This window comes from Chiloscyllium plagiosum, chromosome 10, assembly GCF_004010195.1.
Source record: "Chiloscyllium plagiosum isolate BGI_BamShark_2017 chromosome 10, ASM401019v2, whole genome shotgun sequence".
In the NCBI taxonomy this organism is placed as follows: domain Eukaryota; kingdom Metazoa; phylum Chordata; class Chondrichthyes; order Orectolobiformes; family Hemiscylliidae; genus Chiloscyllium; species Chiloscyllium plagiosum.
The window spans coordinates 28,824,363-28,841,116 of NC_057719.1; the positions used below are offsets into that span (position 1 = coordinate 28,824,363).

Sequence of the window (16,754 nt, forward strand, 5' to 3'; positions counted from 1 at the left end):
ATTTACGATGGTTCAGGGACATAATCTTTACTTTGACATGATGACTGTACTTGGAAAGCTCAAAGCACATGTGACTGTAAGCATCTTTTAAAGCTGTATTGGTGTAAGGTCAAAGCAGCAAATACTTATCCCGGAGTCCAGGAAGAAGCACCAGTTGCCAGGTGCATGCCTGCGATATGCAGTGCAATAACTGTTTTGCAAAAGGTAGAGGTTAATTGGGATGACCAACTTCATTACAGTGAGCTATGGTCTTGATGAGATTTTAATATATGCCGATAAACATCTCAATTCCTCCTGCCTTTTAAGGGAGTGAATTTAATCTCTAAACTTTATCTTGACAGCAAGAATCTGATTTTTTGCCTTACACCTCATAAAGTTCACCCATTTTTCTTGTCATTTCTGGGACTGGAAAATCCCACTCATATTCTTTGTTTTTCATACACCAGGATCTTTAATAGTATTAATTAAAATAGAAGAAAAGTTTGATAATTTCTGTTATATTGTCTATAAGGGAGGAAGGTTAATTACATTTTGTTTTGATTTTGACACTGAAATACTGCTTTAGGACTTAACAAGATTGATGTGAATGTGTTGTAAAAATTAGACAACAGATAAAAAAACCCACCAGTCTCTCTATTCCTTAGCTGTGAACTAAAAGGGAGTAGAGACTGATTGTTTTTATCCTGTTGATAGAGTGGGGAAAGGAACAAGTGGAAGAGGTTATGAGGGTACCCAAAGCAAAAGACATAAGGATTGCTAATGTAAAGGAGAGATAGAAATGTAAAATGGGTATAAATGAAAAAGAGAACCTGGGTATGATCTGCTGAGAGCAAACTAAACGTGCCGCATACAAGACACAGTCCAGAGTGGAGTTGATGTAAGAGAATTGCGGGTCATACTCTGAAGTTGTAGAATTCAATATTGGGTCATTGAGGGTATAAAGTGCCTGAATGGAAAATGAGGTGCTGCTTCTCCAGCTTGTTTTGAGCTTTGTTGGAACACTGTAGCAGGCCCAAGGTGGAAATTTTAGCACAGAAGCAAGAGGATTTATTGAAATAGCAAGCAGCTGGAAGATTGGGTAATTTTTGCAGACAGGGTAGAGATATTTCATAAAGCCATCAGCCAGTCTGAGTTTGGTCTCACCAATTTTCAAGAGGCCATATTGTGACCAACAAATAAAGTAGGTGAGATTGAAAGAAGTAAACTACAATCCCACAGGACCATAGGACTACAAATAAAAGAATAAACCAAGATGTCCCTGCAGAATGTCAGGGAGGGGAAGATGTTCTTGCTGGTGATATCCTGCTGGAGGTGTCAAAAATGGCAAAGGCTGGTCTTTTGAACGCAGATACTGTTGGAGAGTGAAGACAAAGGAATCCGATCGCTCTTCTGAAAGGAATGATGAGGGCAGATATGCAAGAGATGGTTCAGGCATAATTGAGGACCCTGTCAACCATGGTGAGAGAGAATCCTCTTTGAGCAAGAGAAAGCCATGTCAGAGGCACCAAGGTGGAAAGTGATATCATCAGAATAGATGTGTTGGAAACAGAGAAACTGGGAGAATAGAATAGAATCCTTGCAGGAAGCAGGGTAAAAGGACATGTAATAAGATAACTGTGGGAGTTCATGGGTTTGTAGTGGTTAAAAGTGAACAGTCTATTCCCACACTTGCCCATTCTTCATCATACAAGGCCTGAAATACTAATCTGCTTTAAAATTACTGAGCAAAAATGATATTCTGTTTGGAGAGAGAACCTTCCATGTTTTCTACCAAATTATCAGTGTGTTCTGAACAGCAAAGAGAACCTCTGGCTGACCCAATCCCCTTGCAATTAACTTTCTATTTACCTTTTGCTCCTTCGTCTTCATCCCCTTATCAGCTTCAGGTTACATGGTATTTCTTGGAACTTACTGATGTCATAAACATGAAACTAATTAACCTGTTTCAGATCATTCCTCAGACCACTTTGGCTTTAAATAATACCACACAAAATATAATACAGACTGTTTCCAACTCATGTGTCCTCACATAAGAAAGAAAACTGGCAAAGGGCAGAGGAAATCTATACAGAAAAACAAATGGAAATAAACATCATACCTGGGCATTACACGTTAAAGAAATGTATATCCCCTAAAATAAATATGGGGAGCTAGTTAATTTCTTCTCATCCAGTTTCTTAACAATTTGGGATATTCCAACGATAACCATGCTAACTCGTGGAACCTCAACTGGGATCTGCTCATAACACCGGGCACTGGAAGAACTCTCCTGCTCTGCTTCAAATAATGCCACAAATATTTTAGGTCCTCTTAAATAGTCAGATAGGATGTTTTTCTAAGATCTCATCTGGGAATGCAGCATTTCCTCAATAGTATACATGTCAGTCCAGACTAAGTATGTGATCAAGACTCTGAACTCTGGTTGTTTGGAGTGCTATCATTGAGCCATGCTAACACTTAGTATGATAATGGACACCACAATTGATGCATAGATCAATAGGTTAACCAAAAGATATGAAGTGATTTTGCCAATTTTTAAATTAACATTGGTACCTGAGAAGATCTGATGAATGCCTGCATTAACTGAAGTACACATCTTCAGGTCAGTGTTCAGAAGAAGCAAGTGTCTTTTTTCTAGTCTCTTTGTCAATGACTGCAAAGACCTGATGGTGGTTACATTTATGTCGTTAAAAATAGTCCAGTTAGTTCAGAACTTTTGAGGCATAAAGCAAAGAGATTTCTCTGAATGAGGTATGAAATACGCACAACGCAGTGACAACACGTATAAAAGTCTTAAAGGCAGGGCAGTCTTTGGGTTGCATGGGGCTGTAACTGAATGCCCTAAAGGAAGACACAGCTTCTAAACAAGCACAACATTTTGTTAAAACCCACAAATGCGCTTTGTTGACTGATAACTTACAATCATCCTCTTTGGAAAGGAGGGAAGTAGATTCTCTTTGGAATAATTGTTGATTCAAGATAACACGTGATGAAGCCTCAGAAGAAAGTCAATCAATTTTGGATGAAGGCCTGCAATTGAATATGAATTACATCCAGATACCTGCTAGGCAATCTGTCCTCATAGGTCCTTCTGCCACATTAGAATGGCTGTGCGTCTTACAGCTGGAAAGAAAATTTAGAACCTTGAAACATTAGCTGTTTGAAAGTTTTATTTGGATGCCAGTAGTGAGAAAGTGCAGTCTACAAATGAATGCATGTTATAGTTGAATTAAAAAAATACAAACACTGATGAAACACCAGACTTCAGACTGATTATGTCACTATTAAATTAATTAAGATAGTTGCATACATTGTAATCAGGAAGTTGGTGGTAATGCACTCAAAGTTAATAGTATATTCATCATGCCACTGGGAGAATTTATTGATGGCAAATGTGTGAGTTATCTGACAGTTTTTGAAGAAAAGATAAGCAGACTCCTGTTGGAAATGTGAAAGTGCAAATTTAGAACTGGGCCATTTGTGTGAGCCAGATTTGGCATTTGATATTTGAGCCCTGCGAGCCCACAGTATGTCTAAGGTGCTGTAAGGTTTGGTCCAATTGGGAGCAAAGATCAATCACTGCAACAGGACTCTTCCAATCCACCTCCAAATAATCTTGTCAGACAATGTCTGAATGGATATAATGCTCTGGGCTGACCAAATAGAGTGAGGTTTTCATGTTCTCCACATGGATGAACATTTTGATGTGTTAAACTCAAGAAAGTACCACTACTCATACTGAGGGGGGATCACTTTATCAGCTTGATGAAATATTAAATGCAAAATGACACTTAAATGCACAGAGTAATATAAAAGATCCAAGATTATTCAAGTGAAAGCAGGCAGCTCTCCTCATTTTCCAGTCAAAATTAAACTCTGAGTTATTACTGCCGAAATTAAATGCAGGTGCAATGGAACATCAACTCCTCATTTCTCTCTAGGTTGTACTTATAATGTAATTCCTTCATTGTTGCTAAGTCAAATTCCTGAAGCTCCTTACTGAACAGCATTGTGATGTTCCCTCACATTATGGACCAGCAGCTTAAACAGGTACCATTATGTTCTGGTCCCACCCACAAATGGAAGTTCATCAGTGTAGTTCATAATTTCTAATCTGTTATTCTCCATTGTAATTTTAAAGATGTCTAATTTATTTTTTCTCAATTTTACCTTTGGAAAGAAGAGCCCTACACATTCAATTTTTCCTGATAGGTGCACATCCTTAATTCTGGTAAATATTTTGTTATGCTTTTCTGCATTACTTTGGTAGACATTTTATAGTATGGAAATCAGAAATTCAGTTTTCAAAGAGGATCTAGCCAAGACTGACAGAAATTTAGCATTACTACATTGCTTTTGTGCGGTCCACTGGAAGGTAACTTCAGTCTGTTGTCTTTTCTTTCCAGTCTCATCAATTTCTGTTACCTTTTGTAATTTATGTATATGTAGTCATAGATTTATTTTATTATTTTCCAATTTAGGTTATTACTTCCAAGGAACAAGAAGCCTCTTTATTCTTTCTCCCAGAGTAACCACTTCCTCACTAATGGTATTGAATTTCATATGTCATTGTTCTGCCTAATATATAAGCTTGTATTTTGGTGCATGCCTTTATATTTTTAACTATATCAAATTTGGTAACGTTTGCAATGTTTTACAACATATATTCAGAGTCAAAATGATGTATTTATATGGTGAATAATAGAGGTCCTAGCAATGTTCTCTGCAAGACTTCTCATTTTCTGCCAGTCTGAGAAATTTCTAACTCCTATACCCAATTAATTGTGTCAGCCATGGCTCAGTTGGGAACACTCACATCCTTTGAGCCTTTAGGTTCAGGGCCTGGATTTAAGCATAAAATTTAAGGCTGGCACTCCAATGTTGTATTCAGGGAGTTCTGCACTGTTGGAGGTGCCATCTTACAGATTAGACAATAAATCATAATTCACCAAAAAATTAGATCAGTGAATGTGGAACTGAGGAAAAGTTGTTAGCTTTCTTTTAAGACAGAAAGCAGAGAGTAGGAATAGAGGACAGTTATTCAGAGTGGCAGTAGTTGGGAAGTAGTGTTCTACAAGGATCAGACCTGAGATCATTGCAGTTTACATTTACATAAAAAATTTGGACAGTGGAATCAACAGCAAAATTTCTAAATTTCTGGCTGATAACACACTCTTGTGATAAATGTACTCCTTTATCCTGTTGCAGTCTTTAAGTTTTGTAATTTGTTGCAGTCCATAATATGAAGGAAGTCATGATATTAAAATATTTTAGCATGAGCAAGTACTTGGCAAATTAAGTTCAACACATTTAAATGTGAGGTAGTACAACTTGATAGGGGGAATGGAGGGGGTTCACTTATTACTTCGAAAGTGCCAGTCTAAATGACGATAGAGGAACAAAATGATCTCAAAATACAAATATGTCAATCACAAAAGATATGCCACACATTGTAAGATCATTAAAAAAAACAAAACTCCAGACTTTATTTCTAGAGAGATCAAATTGAAAAACAGGAAAGTTATGCGACACTTGTGTCAATAAAACTGTGGTTAGATTGCAATTACATTACTGCATCCAGTTCTGTTCATCATATTATAAAAATGACAGAGAGGTGGTGGGGAGGGTGCAGGGAGATTTACAAAGTTGAAACCAGAAATGTTTGAGTACACATATCCAGAAGGGATTAACAGGCAGGGTCGCAGCTCATGTTAAAAATAAGAAAAAGATGACTGATAGGTGACAGAATGGATGAAGAACTAATGTTTCCTCTTGTGGCAAAGAGCATAACAAGAGGTCATCAATATAAGATAATCACCTAAGAATATGGAATTCAGAAGAAACTTCTTTACCGCAAAAGTTGTGAGAATGCAGAACTCTCTATGTCAGGAAGTGGTTGAAGTAAATAGTATAGTATTGCTGAAAATAAGAATATATTTTGTCAAAGAATATATCTAATCTTGAACTCACCAGGACAATTTGCAAGAATACAAAAGTAAATGGAAAACCGTCTTTATACAGTATGAGAAGAAAACGCTGACTGTTTGGCAAGTGGACTCTGATTGGTAGAGATGTTGCCACAGAGAATATATCAGTTAATAATGATTGGTAGTTAACTGCCAAGCTTTGTTTAAATCTTAAAACAGGAAGGTTGACTATGATTCGTCAAGAAACTGTCCTGAGAAATGATAATGGTTTTCAACTATTCTGCTCAATTAAAACAGGTGCAGTGTGAAACAGAACCCTGCAAAGAACAGGGTCTTTTGTATTAATATACATAGTTCTAGTATACAGAGGAACCTCAATTATCTGAATATTGATTATCCAAATATCAGAATTTCTGATGAAGATTTCAAGGTCCTGCAAAAATGTTACATCAAAGAGGTAGGTGTACACAATTTAGCTGTACTGAAGAAGATGCGCAAATGCTGGCTAAAACAAAGAAACACAAGCAGCTCAAGCATCAACGACTGAAAATCTTTTAGGTAAGGGTTGTTACACAGCCCTTTGCAAAAGTTAAGTGTTTTACAGTATTCCCGGCACTTTACCAGGCCAGTCATTTTGAAAAAAAGGCTGAGAATGTAAACACATGCACGAGGCGGGGCTTCCATCTTTCTATCGTGAAACTGAGATCCCGGAAACTGATACTGTAAATGGTCTTGTGATCGTAGAAGCTCTTTGGGACCTTGTTAACTGCTGGGATTTCATGGTAAGGGTTTAGTTCTTTTTATCTTAACCTGTAATTTGCAGACTGCAACGAAATTTGTTTAAATGGCTGACTTACTAAAATTGTCGATTTAAACAAATTCTCCGTTAGAGCACAGCAGTAGATCAGTATGGCTTCCCCTGTTTAAGCTAAAACCGATTATCTGAACAATCAAATATCCGAACGAAATAGAGCCTGTCCATCTCATTCGGATAATTGAGGTTCCACTGTACACACATGCACCACACTGAGTCTGACTGACAATAGTTAATTGGTTATCAACATAATTCATGGGACACTCAGGATCATTTCACATAGATGATTTTGAACACATTATTTAAGGAGAATCTAGACAAGAATATAAGTGAGGGGATTACGTGTGATTCTGTTGGGAGAATTAAATGAAAAGGAGATGGAAAGGGACTTTTGTGGTGCAGTGGTAGTATCCTTTGAGGCCTGGGTTCAAGTCCCACCTGTTCCAGAGATCTGTAATAATATTTCTGAACAGGCTGATTAGAAAATAGTTTAAATAAATTTAGAAAAGAAGATAAAGGAAGGAGGCTAGTGTGGATTAAAAACACTGGAATGAACTGCTTGGCTTATTTTGATGCATTATATTCTATACAATCCTACTTAAACTGAAGATCTGTCTGCCCTCTCAGATAGACTTACAAAATCCCATGGCATTATTTCTAATAAGAATGTGGGAGAAGGAGATTGTGCTTTTTGCCTCCCACCCTTTTAGAATAAAGGTGTTACATTTGCTGTCTGCAAAGTAAGATTTCCTGAATCAAGGTAGTTGTGGAAAATTTAAACCAATGCATCAACAATCTCATTAGCTACTTCTCTTACAAGCATAGAATGAAATCAATCAGGACCTGGACTCTTGTCAACCTAGGAGTCATGTTGGAGCTGTACAGAACTTTGGTTAGGCCACAACTGGAGTACTGTGTGCAGGTCTGGTCACCACACTATAAGAAAGATGTGATAGTACATGAGGGGGTGCAAATAAGATTCACCAGGATGTTGCCTAGGATGGAGCATTTGGCTGGATAAGCTTGGGCTGTTTATTTACAGCAGAGAAATTTAAGTGGGGATCTAATAGAGGTGTACAAGATTATGATGGGCATGGCCAGGGTAAATAAAAAGCAGTGGTTCCCATTAATCAATGGCCAGTAACAAGAGAACATAATTTTATCATGAAAAGCAGTAGGTTTAGGGGAAATATGAGGAAATATTCTTTCTCCCAGAGGATGGTGGGGTTTCTGGAATGCATTGCCTGGGATGGTAGTTGAGGCAGAAAGCCTCACAACCTTTAAGTAGTACTTGAATAAGCACTTGAAGTGTCATGTATTCCTAGGGATGGAAAACGTGATGAATGTAGGCAATAGTGTATTTTTGATGATACAGATCTGTTGTGCCAATGGGCCTCTTCTGTATTGTATGATTCTATGATTTGCAGCTCGAAGAATTTATCAGTAATTGCTTCTCTGGTGATTCTAATTTTTTCTAAGTTCTACCCTCCTTCCATTTTGTGATGTGTAGCTGCTTTTTAGATGTTAATGGTCTCCTAAATAATGAAGGGCAAAAGTGAGGACTGCAGATGCTGGAAATCAGAGTCTAGATTAGAGTGGTGCTGGAAAAGCACAGCAGGTCAGGCAGCATCCGAGAAGCAGGAAAATCAACATTTTGGGCAAAAGCCCTTCATCAGGAATTTGATTTTCCTGCTCCTTGGATGCTGCCTGACCTGCTGTGCTTTTCCAGCACCACTTTAATCTAGACACCTAAATATTGAAGACCAATGCAAAACACAGGTTCAATTCATTTGTCATGTCCCTATTTTTATTAATTTCCCAGGTATATTTTCTCTGGTACCAACAGTCACTTTGTTATCTCTTTTTAAAATATTTTTCAAAACTCTTACTATCTGTTTTTATATTTCTGTCTAGCTTTCTCTTCCACTGTACTTTTTCTTTCTTTATACATTGGTCAGGAAAAATAAAACAAATACAACTTTTTATTTCGCAGTGACATACAGTATGTGGAAGATGTGTATGTCAGCAACAATATAATGGCAATATAAAGCTAAGAACTAACCTATAGAACCAAAGTCCATGTAGACTGAATGAAATGATAGCAAATGACCCGTCTCTCTATTGGGGTGCCATTGAAGACATTCAAACAGCCTATGTTTGTGTACAGGAAAATATATGAAATGTGAAAAATATCAATATAACGGGAAACAACAAGGAAAATATACCGCCAAAGAGAATATCATGTGAATAGAGGAGGGGACAACGTTTTTTTTTGTTATGTGCAAGATTCTTTTCCGATCCTTTATATAATAAACCTAACGAGGAAGCAAACACTGTTAAACTTGCTAATCGCAAATAACCTGTCGCAGATAAGTGAAGCGTGCGAGATCTTCAATGGAGAAGTAATCACAATTTAATGCGATTTATGACTCTATGACTGCGAAAGGTGTACAAAAGACCAAAGTAATAGATTATCCCTTTTTTTAAAAAAAAAGCCGTCTGAGGGAATGAGGGTAAATTGATCAAAAGTATTGTGAGCGTACAATATTTCAAGTGGGTCGGGAAATACAGGTACATCCCATTAAAAAGAACATGCAAGCCAAGAGGGAGATTTTATGGCAAAATAAGGATATGATAAAAGAAAGATGGGGGAGATATTTAGAAAGTTCTTAAATTATGGGAAAAAAAGACAAAAGACACTAAAATAACTTTGGGAAGGAAGTTAAAAGACAATTAGGAAGACAATGCGAAAAGATTCCGACATTTAAAATGCAGCTGGATGGGTATATGAATAGAAAGGATTTAAAGGAATATGGGCCAAAATCTGGCAACTGGGACTAGATTTGTTTATTTGGGATATCTGGTGGCATGGATAAGTTGGACCGAAGGGTCTGTTTCCCTGCTGTATATCTCAATGTTTCTATGAAAAGGATAAAAGAAAATAAATAGAAATAGCAGTTTATTCCATCGACACACAAAAAACAAATGAACACTTAGAATTGGTAGGAGCCACTGACAAACTCGACAAATGGTTCTGAAATAACGAACAGATTTTAAAGAATCCTTTTTTTATTAATGATGCTGCAACGATTATTTCCGATTCCTCTGTTTTCTTTGATTTTTTTAAAAAATGTGCTTTTCGGTTTTGTTCTGAAGGACACTATCCTGAATTTTCAGCGGGCTTTTCACCATCGAAACTGACTGTTCTCAGCATGCTTGTTCGATTCCAAAATTTTCAAGCTTTCTTTTGTTTTTGTTTTAAATTGGGGCATGTAAGAAGGTTCTGAAGGAATGCACCAAGTCCCACTTCATAACGTTATTAAAGAGTTAAACTAAACCCATTCATCAACCAGCAGAGAAAGTAACTCTTCAAATCCAAATCACATAAAAATCTGGATGAAATCCTGCGTGCTCATTAATGGAATCCTGCTGAGGAGCCGCTGTCTTAGGCATTTGCTGTATGTTTATGCACAGATTGTTTACTCTTGACATGCTGATGACACAAAAACCACCAATACCCCGCCGAACTTAGCAAAGGCTCGGAGAGTAAAACTCACTTAAAGCTCAGCTCCTACGTAATTGTGTTTAGTGTTACCTTCCAAGGCATTGCAGCGAGCAACGAAAATCACTAAGTTTAATTACATTCCAAAAATCGCACAACTCATCTGACAAATTCCCCGCATGGTTGAACACTTTGGCTTGTTGGTTGCTGCCTGAATTTGGGGAGGATGGCTAAACCTCACGTTTTAGGGTTCGTTACAAAAAAGTTTTCTTGTCACAAGAACAGAGAAATTTGGACCCGCCCAACACAAACGATGGAAAACCTATAAACTATGTGTGTACTTTACATGTGCATATGGGTAGACATTGAGGGAGAACTATACAAACAACCCAACTTGATTTACAAACTTAAATAAAGTTAAACTGATTTACAACTACTTCTTTCATTTGAGTGACAATATTGATAGGTGTAGAGTTTTCAGATATCCGAAAAATAATGCATCGTTACGTTTTTAAAATGTTCTATAATAAAATATTTATTTTAATGTTTTGATAAGAACTCGTAACTATAGACTACTGGAGACAGAAAAAGGATACTAAACAGGGTTCAGTGTATTCTAGTACTTTCCCTGCCAAAAAAAGTGTAAGGAAATTTAATTTCGGTTGATTGACAGTGTCTATGGAAACGGCCAGGTCTTAATCCGTCTGGACCCGCCCTCTGGTGTAGTTTGACCAATCATTCGGGAAGAGAACGACCCGAATCTGCTGCAGACTGGGTCGCCGTCACGTTGAAAACAGACAGAACCATCCCGGGAGATAGCTTTCTGCATGAGGTGTAAAAAACTTGATCGGCAGGATCCAGCCGAAAAGACAATTCTTTGGGGCATTAGGAGCAGAAAGAGGGAAGGGGGGGGGGGGGGGGGGTTGGAAATTAGGAGAGAAAAGAGAAACATGTCTTCCGCTTCAAACGAAATCACGAGCACAATTGAGGTTAAAGAAGAAAACGACAGCTTGCAACCAAAGATCAACACACTGGGTTCTGCAGCCACTCTGGAGCCTGAAGTGAGTGCACTTTCTACAAGCCCGGAGATTTCCGATCAGGTACCCGTGGAACTGTTAACCAACCCCGCCGCGGCGCTGACTTTTTCGCCGGAGCAAGTGGCGTGTGTGTGCGAGGCTTTGCAACAAGGAGGGAACCTGGATCGCTTAGCCCAGTTCTTGTGGTCCCTGCCTCCCAGCGATCTGCTACGTGGCAACGAAAGCATCCTGAAAGCCCGGGCTCTGGTGGCTTTCCACCAGAGTCGCTACAAAGAGCTGTACAGCATTCTGGAGAGTCATAACTTCGACGCGTCCTGCCACACTTCCCTGCAGGATCTATGGTACAAAGCCCGGTACACAGAAGCCGAGAAAGTCCGCGGCCGGCCCCTGGGGGCTGTGGATAAGTACAGGCTGCGCAGGAAATTCCCCTTGCCCAGGACCATATGGGACGGCGAGGAGAGGGTCTACTGCTTCAAGGAGAAATCGCGGAATGCGCTCAAAGAGTTGTACAAACAGAATCGCTACCCATCGCCGGCCGAGAAGCGGAATCTGGCCAAGATCACAGGGCTTTCCCTCACCCAGGTCAGCAACTGGTTCAAAAATAGGCGCCAGCGAGACCGTAATCCATCGGAAAACCAGTCGAAAAGGTGAGGCGCCCAAACTTCCCAAGTCTTCTGTTTCCCGAGGGCGCTTCTAAATGCCACAAAATGGCGCTTATCTAGTCCTTTATTTCCTACTTTAAAGTTGCAGTGGATCATGAGGCATCGTAGAACCTTTTTTTTCCTTGTTTATGTTCCACCACCACCCCCTCTCTCACCGGGTCAGTGGTCCGTCCGCTGCTGTTTCGGAGGGGGGGGGGGGGGGTGGCAGCGGGAGGAGAATCTCTTTTGGGGTTGGGGGGTTGTGCAGTTTTGTTTTGAAACGAGATCGAAGGGCAGCAGAACAGTTCTTCTGAGCGTGTATTTTAATTTTTTTTAAAAGAAAATTCCAGCACTTGTGTGTTTGAGGGGAGCGATGCTTTTTTTTCGGGTTTCTTTCAGCTGCTTTGCAGCATGGCCGTATACTCGCTTTGTTTTGAAACTTGAGTCTTTCCCATTCAGCTCGAATTTCAGAGGAGTGCACTTCACCAAAGCAAAGTTTGCTGCTATTCTCTCTCCCAACCCCCTCTTGGCCATATCTCACACGCACACACAAATGCTTTTGGTGAATTCACTTCAGGTCTGGGATGAGAAAAAGGAATGATTCTTCTTCCTCTTTTTTTTCGAAAGAAAATCCTGCGGTGGATTTACTTATTTGTCCTGTGCTATAAAGGGAATTAAATGTTTTGTGTTTAAAGGGGGAGTGCGCACCTGGTGGAGGTAGTGTCGAGCGACAAGCTGGCACTGTATGCATTTCAAATGGTGATGTAAGAAACTGCTGGAGGGCATTTGTAAAGTAAACGACGTGAAGGACGCCTTTGTACTTGGCCAGCGCACCATGCAGTTGTAAAGGAAAAGTCAGATTCCACAAATAGAACCAATGTTTCTGACTCATGGGCCATCCTTGTCTCCTTTTTTAATCATCCTTTTTCGTAAAAGTAAAACGAGGCACCTTCAATGCAAAAAAAACCACACACATACAATTTATAATGCGGCTAATAATGATTTGGTTGCAACTTTGAGTGTAATCCCTAAAGGTCAGAGGATTCCAGGGAGTTGCACTATTGGGAGTGGGTCCGGTCGAGATGGCGGGAGAAAGACACCTCTGGGGCATGCTCAGCGTTTAAGATAATAGAATATGCCATTTGCAGTTAAAATTCAAATTGAACGTTCAGACTTTTTTTGGGGGGGTAGCCGCTGGATAAAGAAAAACCGAGATCCGACTGTGGTCGGTCACCTTCGAAACTGTATTTTAAAACATGCATTCTATTGACAAAACACAAGCGGTGTGTAACAGCTCAAGATGACGGCTGCGAATCTGTAATGAACCAGATATTGCTGAAAATGCGAAACACGCGTCTCTACAGAGAAACTATGTACTAACACTCAAAGATATCGCCCCTGAACCCAGGTAAACTTCACACAATAAGGAAGTTTAGTTAATTGCAAGCCCCTGCACCTCTTTAGATTAACGCACAAGATAGATATTTTACGTTGTACAATACAACCACGCATATTAAGTATTCCTGAAGGAATACTGAAGAAGGGCTTATGCCCGAAACGTCGATTCTCCTGTTCCCTGGATGCTGCCTGACCTGCTGCGCTTTTCCAGCAACACATTTTCAGCTCTGCATTTTTGGGAGGTCAAAGTAAGTATTTCTGGGCAAAGCCGAGGAGTTGATTAGGGCTTCTACATGAAGATAACTTTATATATTTTAAATGAGTCTGGCAGCATCAGTGGAGAGAAAGCAGAATTAACGATTTGAGTCCAATCACTCTTCTTCTGACAAACCTGCTGAGTTTTTTCTGTTTTTGTTTCTGATTTCCATCGTCCGCAGTTCTTTGTTTATTTATAAGTGAGTTCATAACTCCACAAAAGTAGCTGAAAATCTGTATCTGGGAATAGAGAAAACAATCATTTCATTTCCGTCTCCGAATTAAAATTTACATTGTAGCAGGAAAAAAAGCGGGTATACAAATTATTGTATCACTAAATGGCACCTGCAGATTTTGATACAAGATGGATGGTATTCAATGTATAATAGTGTAGCCTTTCGTCCCATGGAGCCTGCATCGGATCTTTCAAAGAGAAGTCAGATTATTCTTAGTCTCCATATCACTATAAATGTTTCCCTCTTTATCCATCCTATTGTAATGGTTACCATTGAATTCATATCCAACAACCTGTTAGGAAGTCCTTTCAAAATTCGATCCACTCTTTTTTTTAAAGTGCTTCTGATATTTTGTTGTCAGCCATGTTAAATCTGTGCTGTCTGAAAGGCAAATCAGGGCAGGACTTATACACTTAATGGAAAGGTCCTGGGGAGTGTTGCTGAACAAAGAGACCTTGCAGTGCAGGTGCATAGTTCCCTGAAAGTGCAGTCACAGGTAGATAGGATAGTGAAGAAGGCATTTAGTTTGCTTTCCTTTATTGGTCAGAGCATTGAGTAAAGGGGTTGGGTGGTTATGTTACAACTGTACAGGACTTTGGTTAGGCCACTTTTGAAATATTGCATGCAGTTCTGGTCTCCCTTGTATAGAAAGAATGTTGTGAAACTTGAAATGGTTCAGAAAAGATTTATAAGGATGTTGCCAGGATTGGAGGTTTGAGCTATAGGGAGAAACTGAATAGGCTGGGGCTGTTTCTTCTGGAGTGTCAGAGGCTTTCCTTTATTGATCAGAGTATTGAGTACAGAATTTGGGAAGTCATGTTGTGGCTGTACACGACATTGGTTAGGCTGCTGTGGAATATTGCGAGCAATTCTGGTCTTCCTATCAGAAAGATGTTGTAAAACTTCAAAGGATTCAGAAAAGATTTCAAGGATGTTGCCATGGTTGGAGGATTTGAGCTACAGGGAGAGGCTGAATAGGCTAGGGCTGTTTTCCCTGGAGCGTCGGAGGCTGAGGGGTGACTTTATAGAGGTTTACAAAATTAAGAGGGGCATGGATAGGATAAATAGACAAAGTCTTTTCCCTGGGGTCAGGGAGTCCAGAACTAGAGGGCATAGGTTTAGGGTGAGAGGGGAAAGATACAAGAGACCTAAGGGGCAACGTTTTCACAGAGGGTGGTATGTGTATGGAATGAGATGCCCACGGAAGTGGTGCAGGCTGGTACAATTGCAACATTTAAAAGGCATCTGGATGGGTATATGAATAGGAAGGATTTGGAGGGATATAGGCCGGGTGCTGGCAGGTGGGACTAGATTGGGTTGAGATATCTGATCGGCATGGACGGGTTGGACTGAAGGGTTTGTTTTGTCTCTATGACTCTATGAGGGCTTAAGATAGGATAAATAGACAAGGTCTTTTCCCTGGGTTGGGGGAGTCTAGAATTAGAGGGCATAGGTTTAGTGTGAGAGGGGAAAGATTTAAAAAGGACCTCCTAAGGGGCAAATTTTCATTCAGAGGGTGGTGCGTGTATGAAATAAACTGCCAGAGGAAGTGGTGGAGGCTGGTACAATTTAAAAGGCATTTGGATGGGTATATGAGTAGGAAGGGCTTTGAGGGATATGGGCCAAATGCTGGCAAAGGAGACTAGATTAATTTAGGATTTAACACAGACGAGTTGGACCAATGGTTCTGTTTCCGTGCTGTACATCTCTACAACTCTATGGTTATTCACTCTTCAGCCATTGGAATTAATTTTTCCAGGATATAAATTTCTTATAATGTTTAAAAAAATACTTATGAAATTTCCTCTTAGACTTCTGTGCTGTAAAAACATATCAATATTTCTATAACTCCCCCAACTGTGAAACAATTCTAGTAAATCATTGCTGTACCCTTTCGAAGGACTTCATGTCTTTCCGAAAATGTGATCCTCAAAATTATAGCCTACAGTGTGGCTGGGGCTGAACTAGTGTCTTATGAAGACTGATATGACCTCATTGGCTTTGCACCCTCTGTCTCTATTTATAGAGTTGAAAGTTTCAATACTGGGAACATATCTATTACAATTGGAATGTCCAGGAAATTCTGTTTTGGGTTGGCAGTGCAGAGGAGCTTGACCAAGTTGATTCCTGGGATGGTGCAGTTGTCGTGTGTGGAGAGATTGAGCAGTATGGGCCGATATTCTCTTCAGGTTAGAAGAATGAGAGGCAATCTCTTAGAAATTTAAAAAAATCATAAGAGACAGATTGTTCCATCCAGTTATGCAGTTTAGAATCAGAGGATACAGTCTCTGAAAAGAGATACGCCTTAAGGACTGAGATGAGGTAGAAACTCTTCACTCAAAGGGTAGTGAATCTTTGAAATTCTCTACCTCAGAGCAGTCTGGAAGCTCAGTCGTCGTAATGTTTGTTCAAGAGAGAGAAATTGATAGCTTTCTAGTTACTAATGAAATCAACTGATATGGTATTATGAGGGTAATATAATGTTGAGTTGATGATTAGCCATGATGTAAAAGAGTGGAGCAGGCTGAAGAGGCTGAATGGCTTCTTCTGCCTATGTTCCACCAACCAGATCAAATGCTGGTCCTGACCCCACACCTTGTTGGGAGCAGCAACCTGACTGCAATTTCTGCTGGATTGGCCAATTAGTGAACAGGTCCTTGAAGCTAGAGGACTAATAGGTCCTCCACCAAGGAGCTGCTCCCTACCAGTACAGTTGAAAGGAAGTGTCCATTCTGAGATGCACTCCCGCCACTTGTAAAGTATTAAAATTCACCACAACTGCTAGACTCCCCATTTGTGGAGGGGAATACCATGGAGGCCTGCAGGCCAACTGGTAAATTTTAGTCAGCCTGTGATCAATGGCCTTCATTGGTTATTTCAATTAATAGGAGAAAGTGAGGACTGCAGATGCTGGAGATCAGAGCTGAAAATGTGTTGCTGGAAA

The 16,754-nt window shown here is 39.7% G+C and overlaps 1 protein-coding gene across 1 annotated transcript in view; it reads left to right on the plus strand.

Moving 5' to 3' along the window:
- The first annotated feature begins 9,706 nt into the window (after nt 1–9,706).
- The window catches only part of six4a (SIX homeobox 4a), a 20,677-nt gene continuing 13,629 nt past the window's right edge, over nt 9,707–16,754 (plus strand). The window contains exon 1 of the mRNA XM_043697253.1: nt 9,707–11,927. Within this exon, the coding sequence (XP_043553188.1) occupies nt 11,071–11,927 (857 nt within the window). The 5' untranslated portion in view covers nt 9,707–11,070. The remainder of the gene's footprint in view (nt 11,928–16,754) is intronic.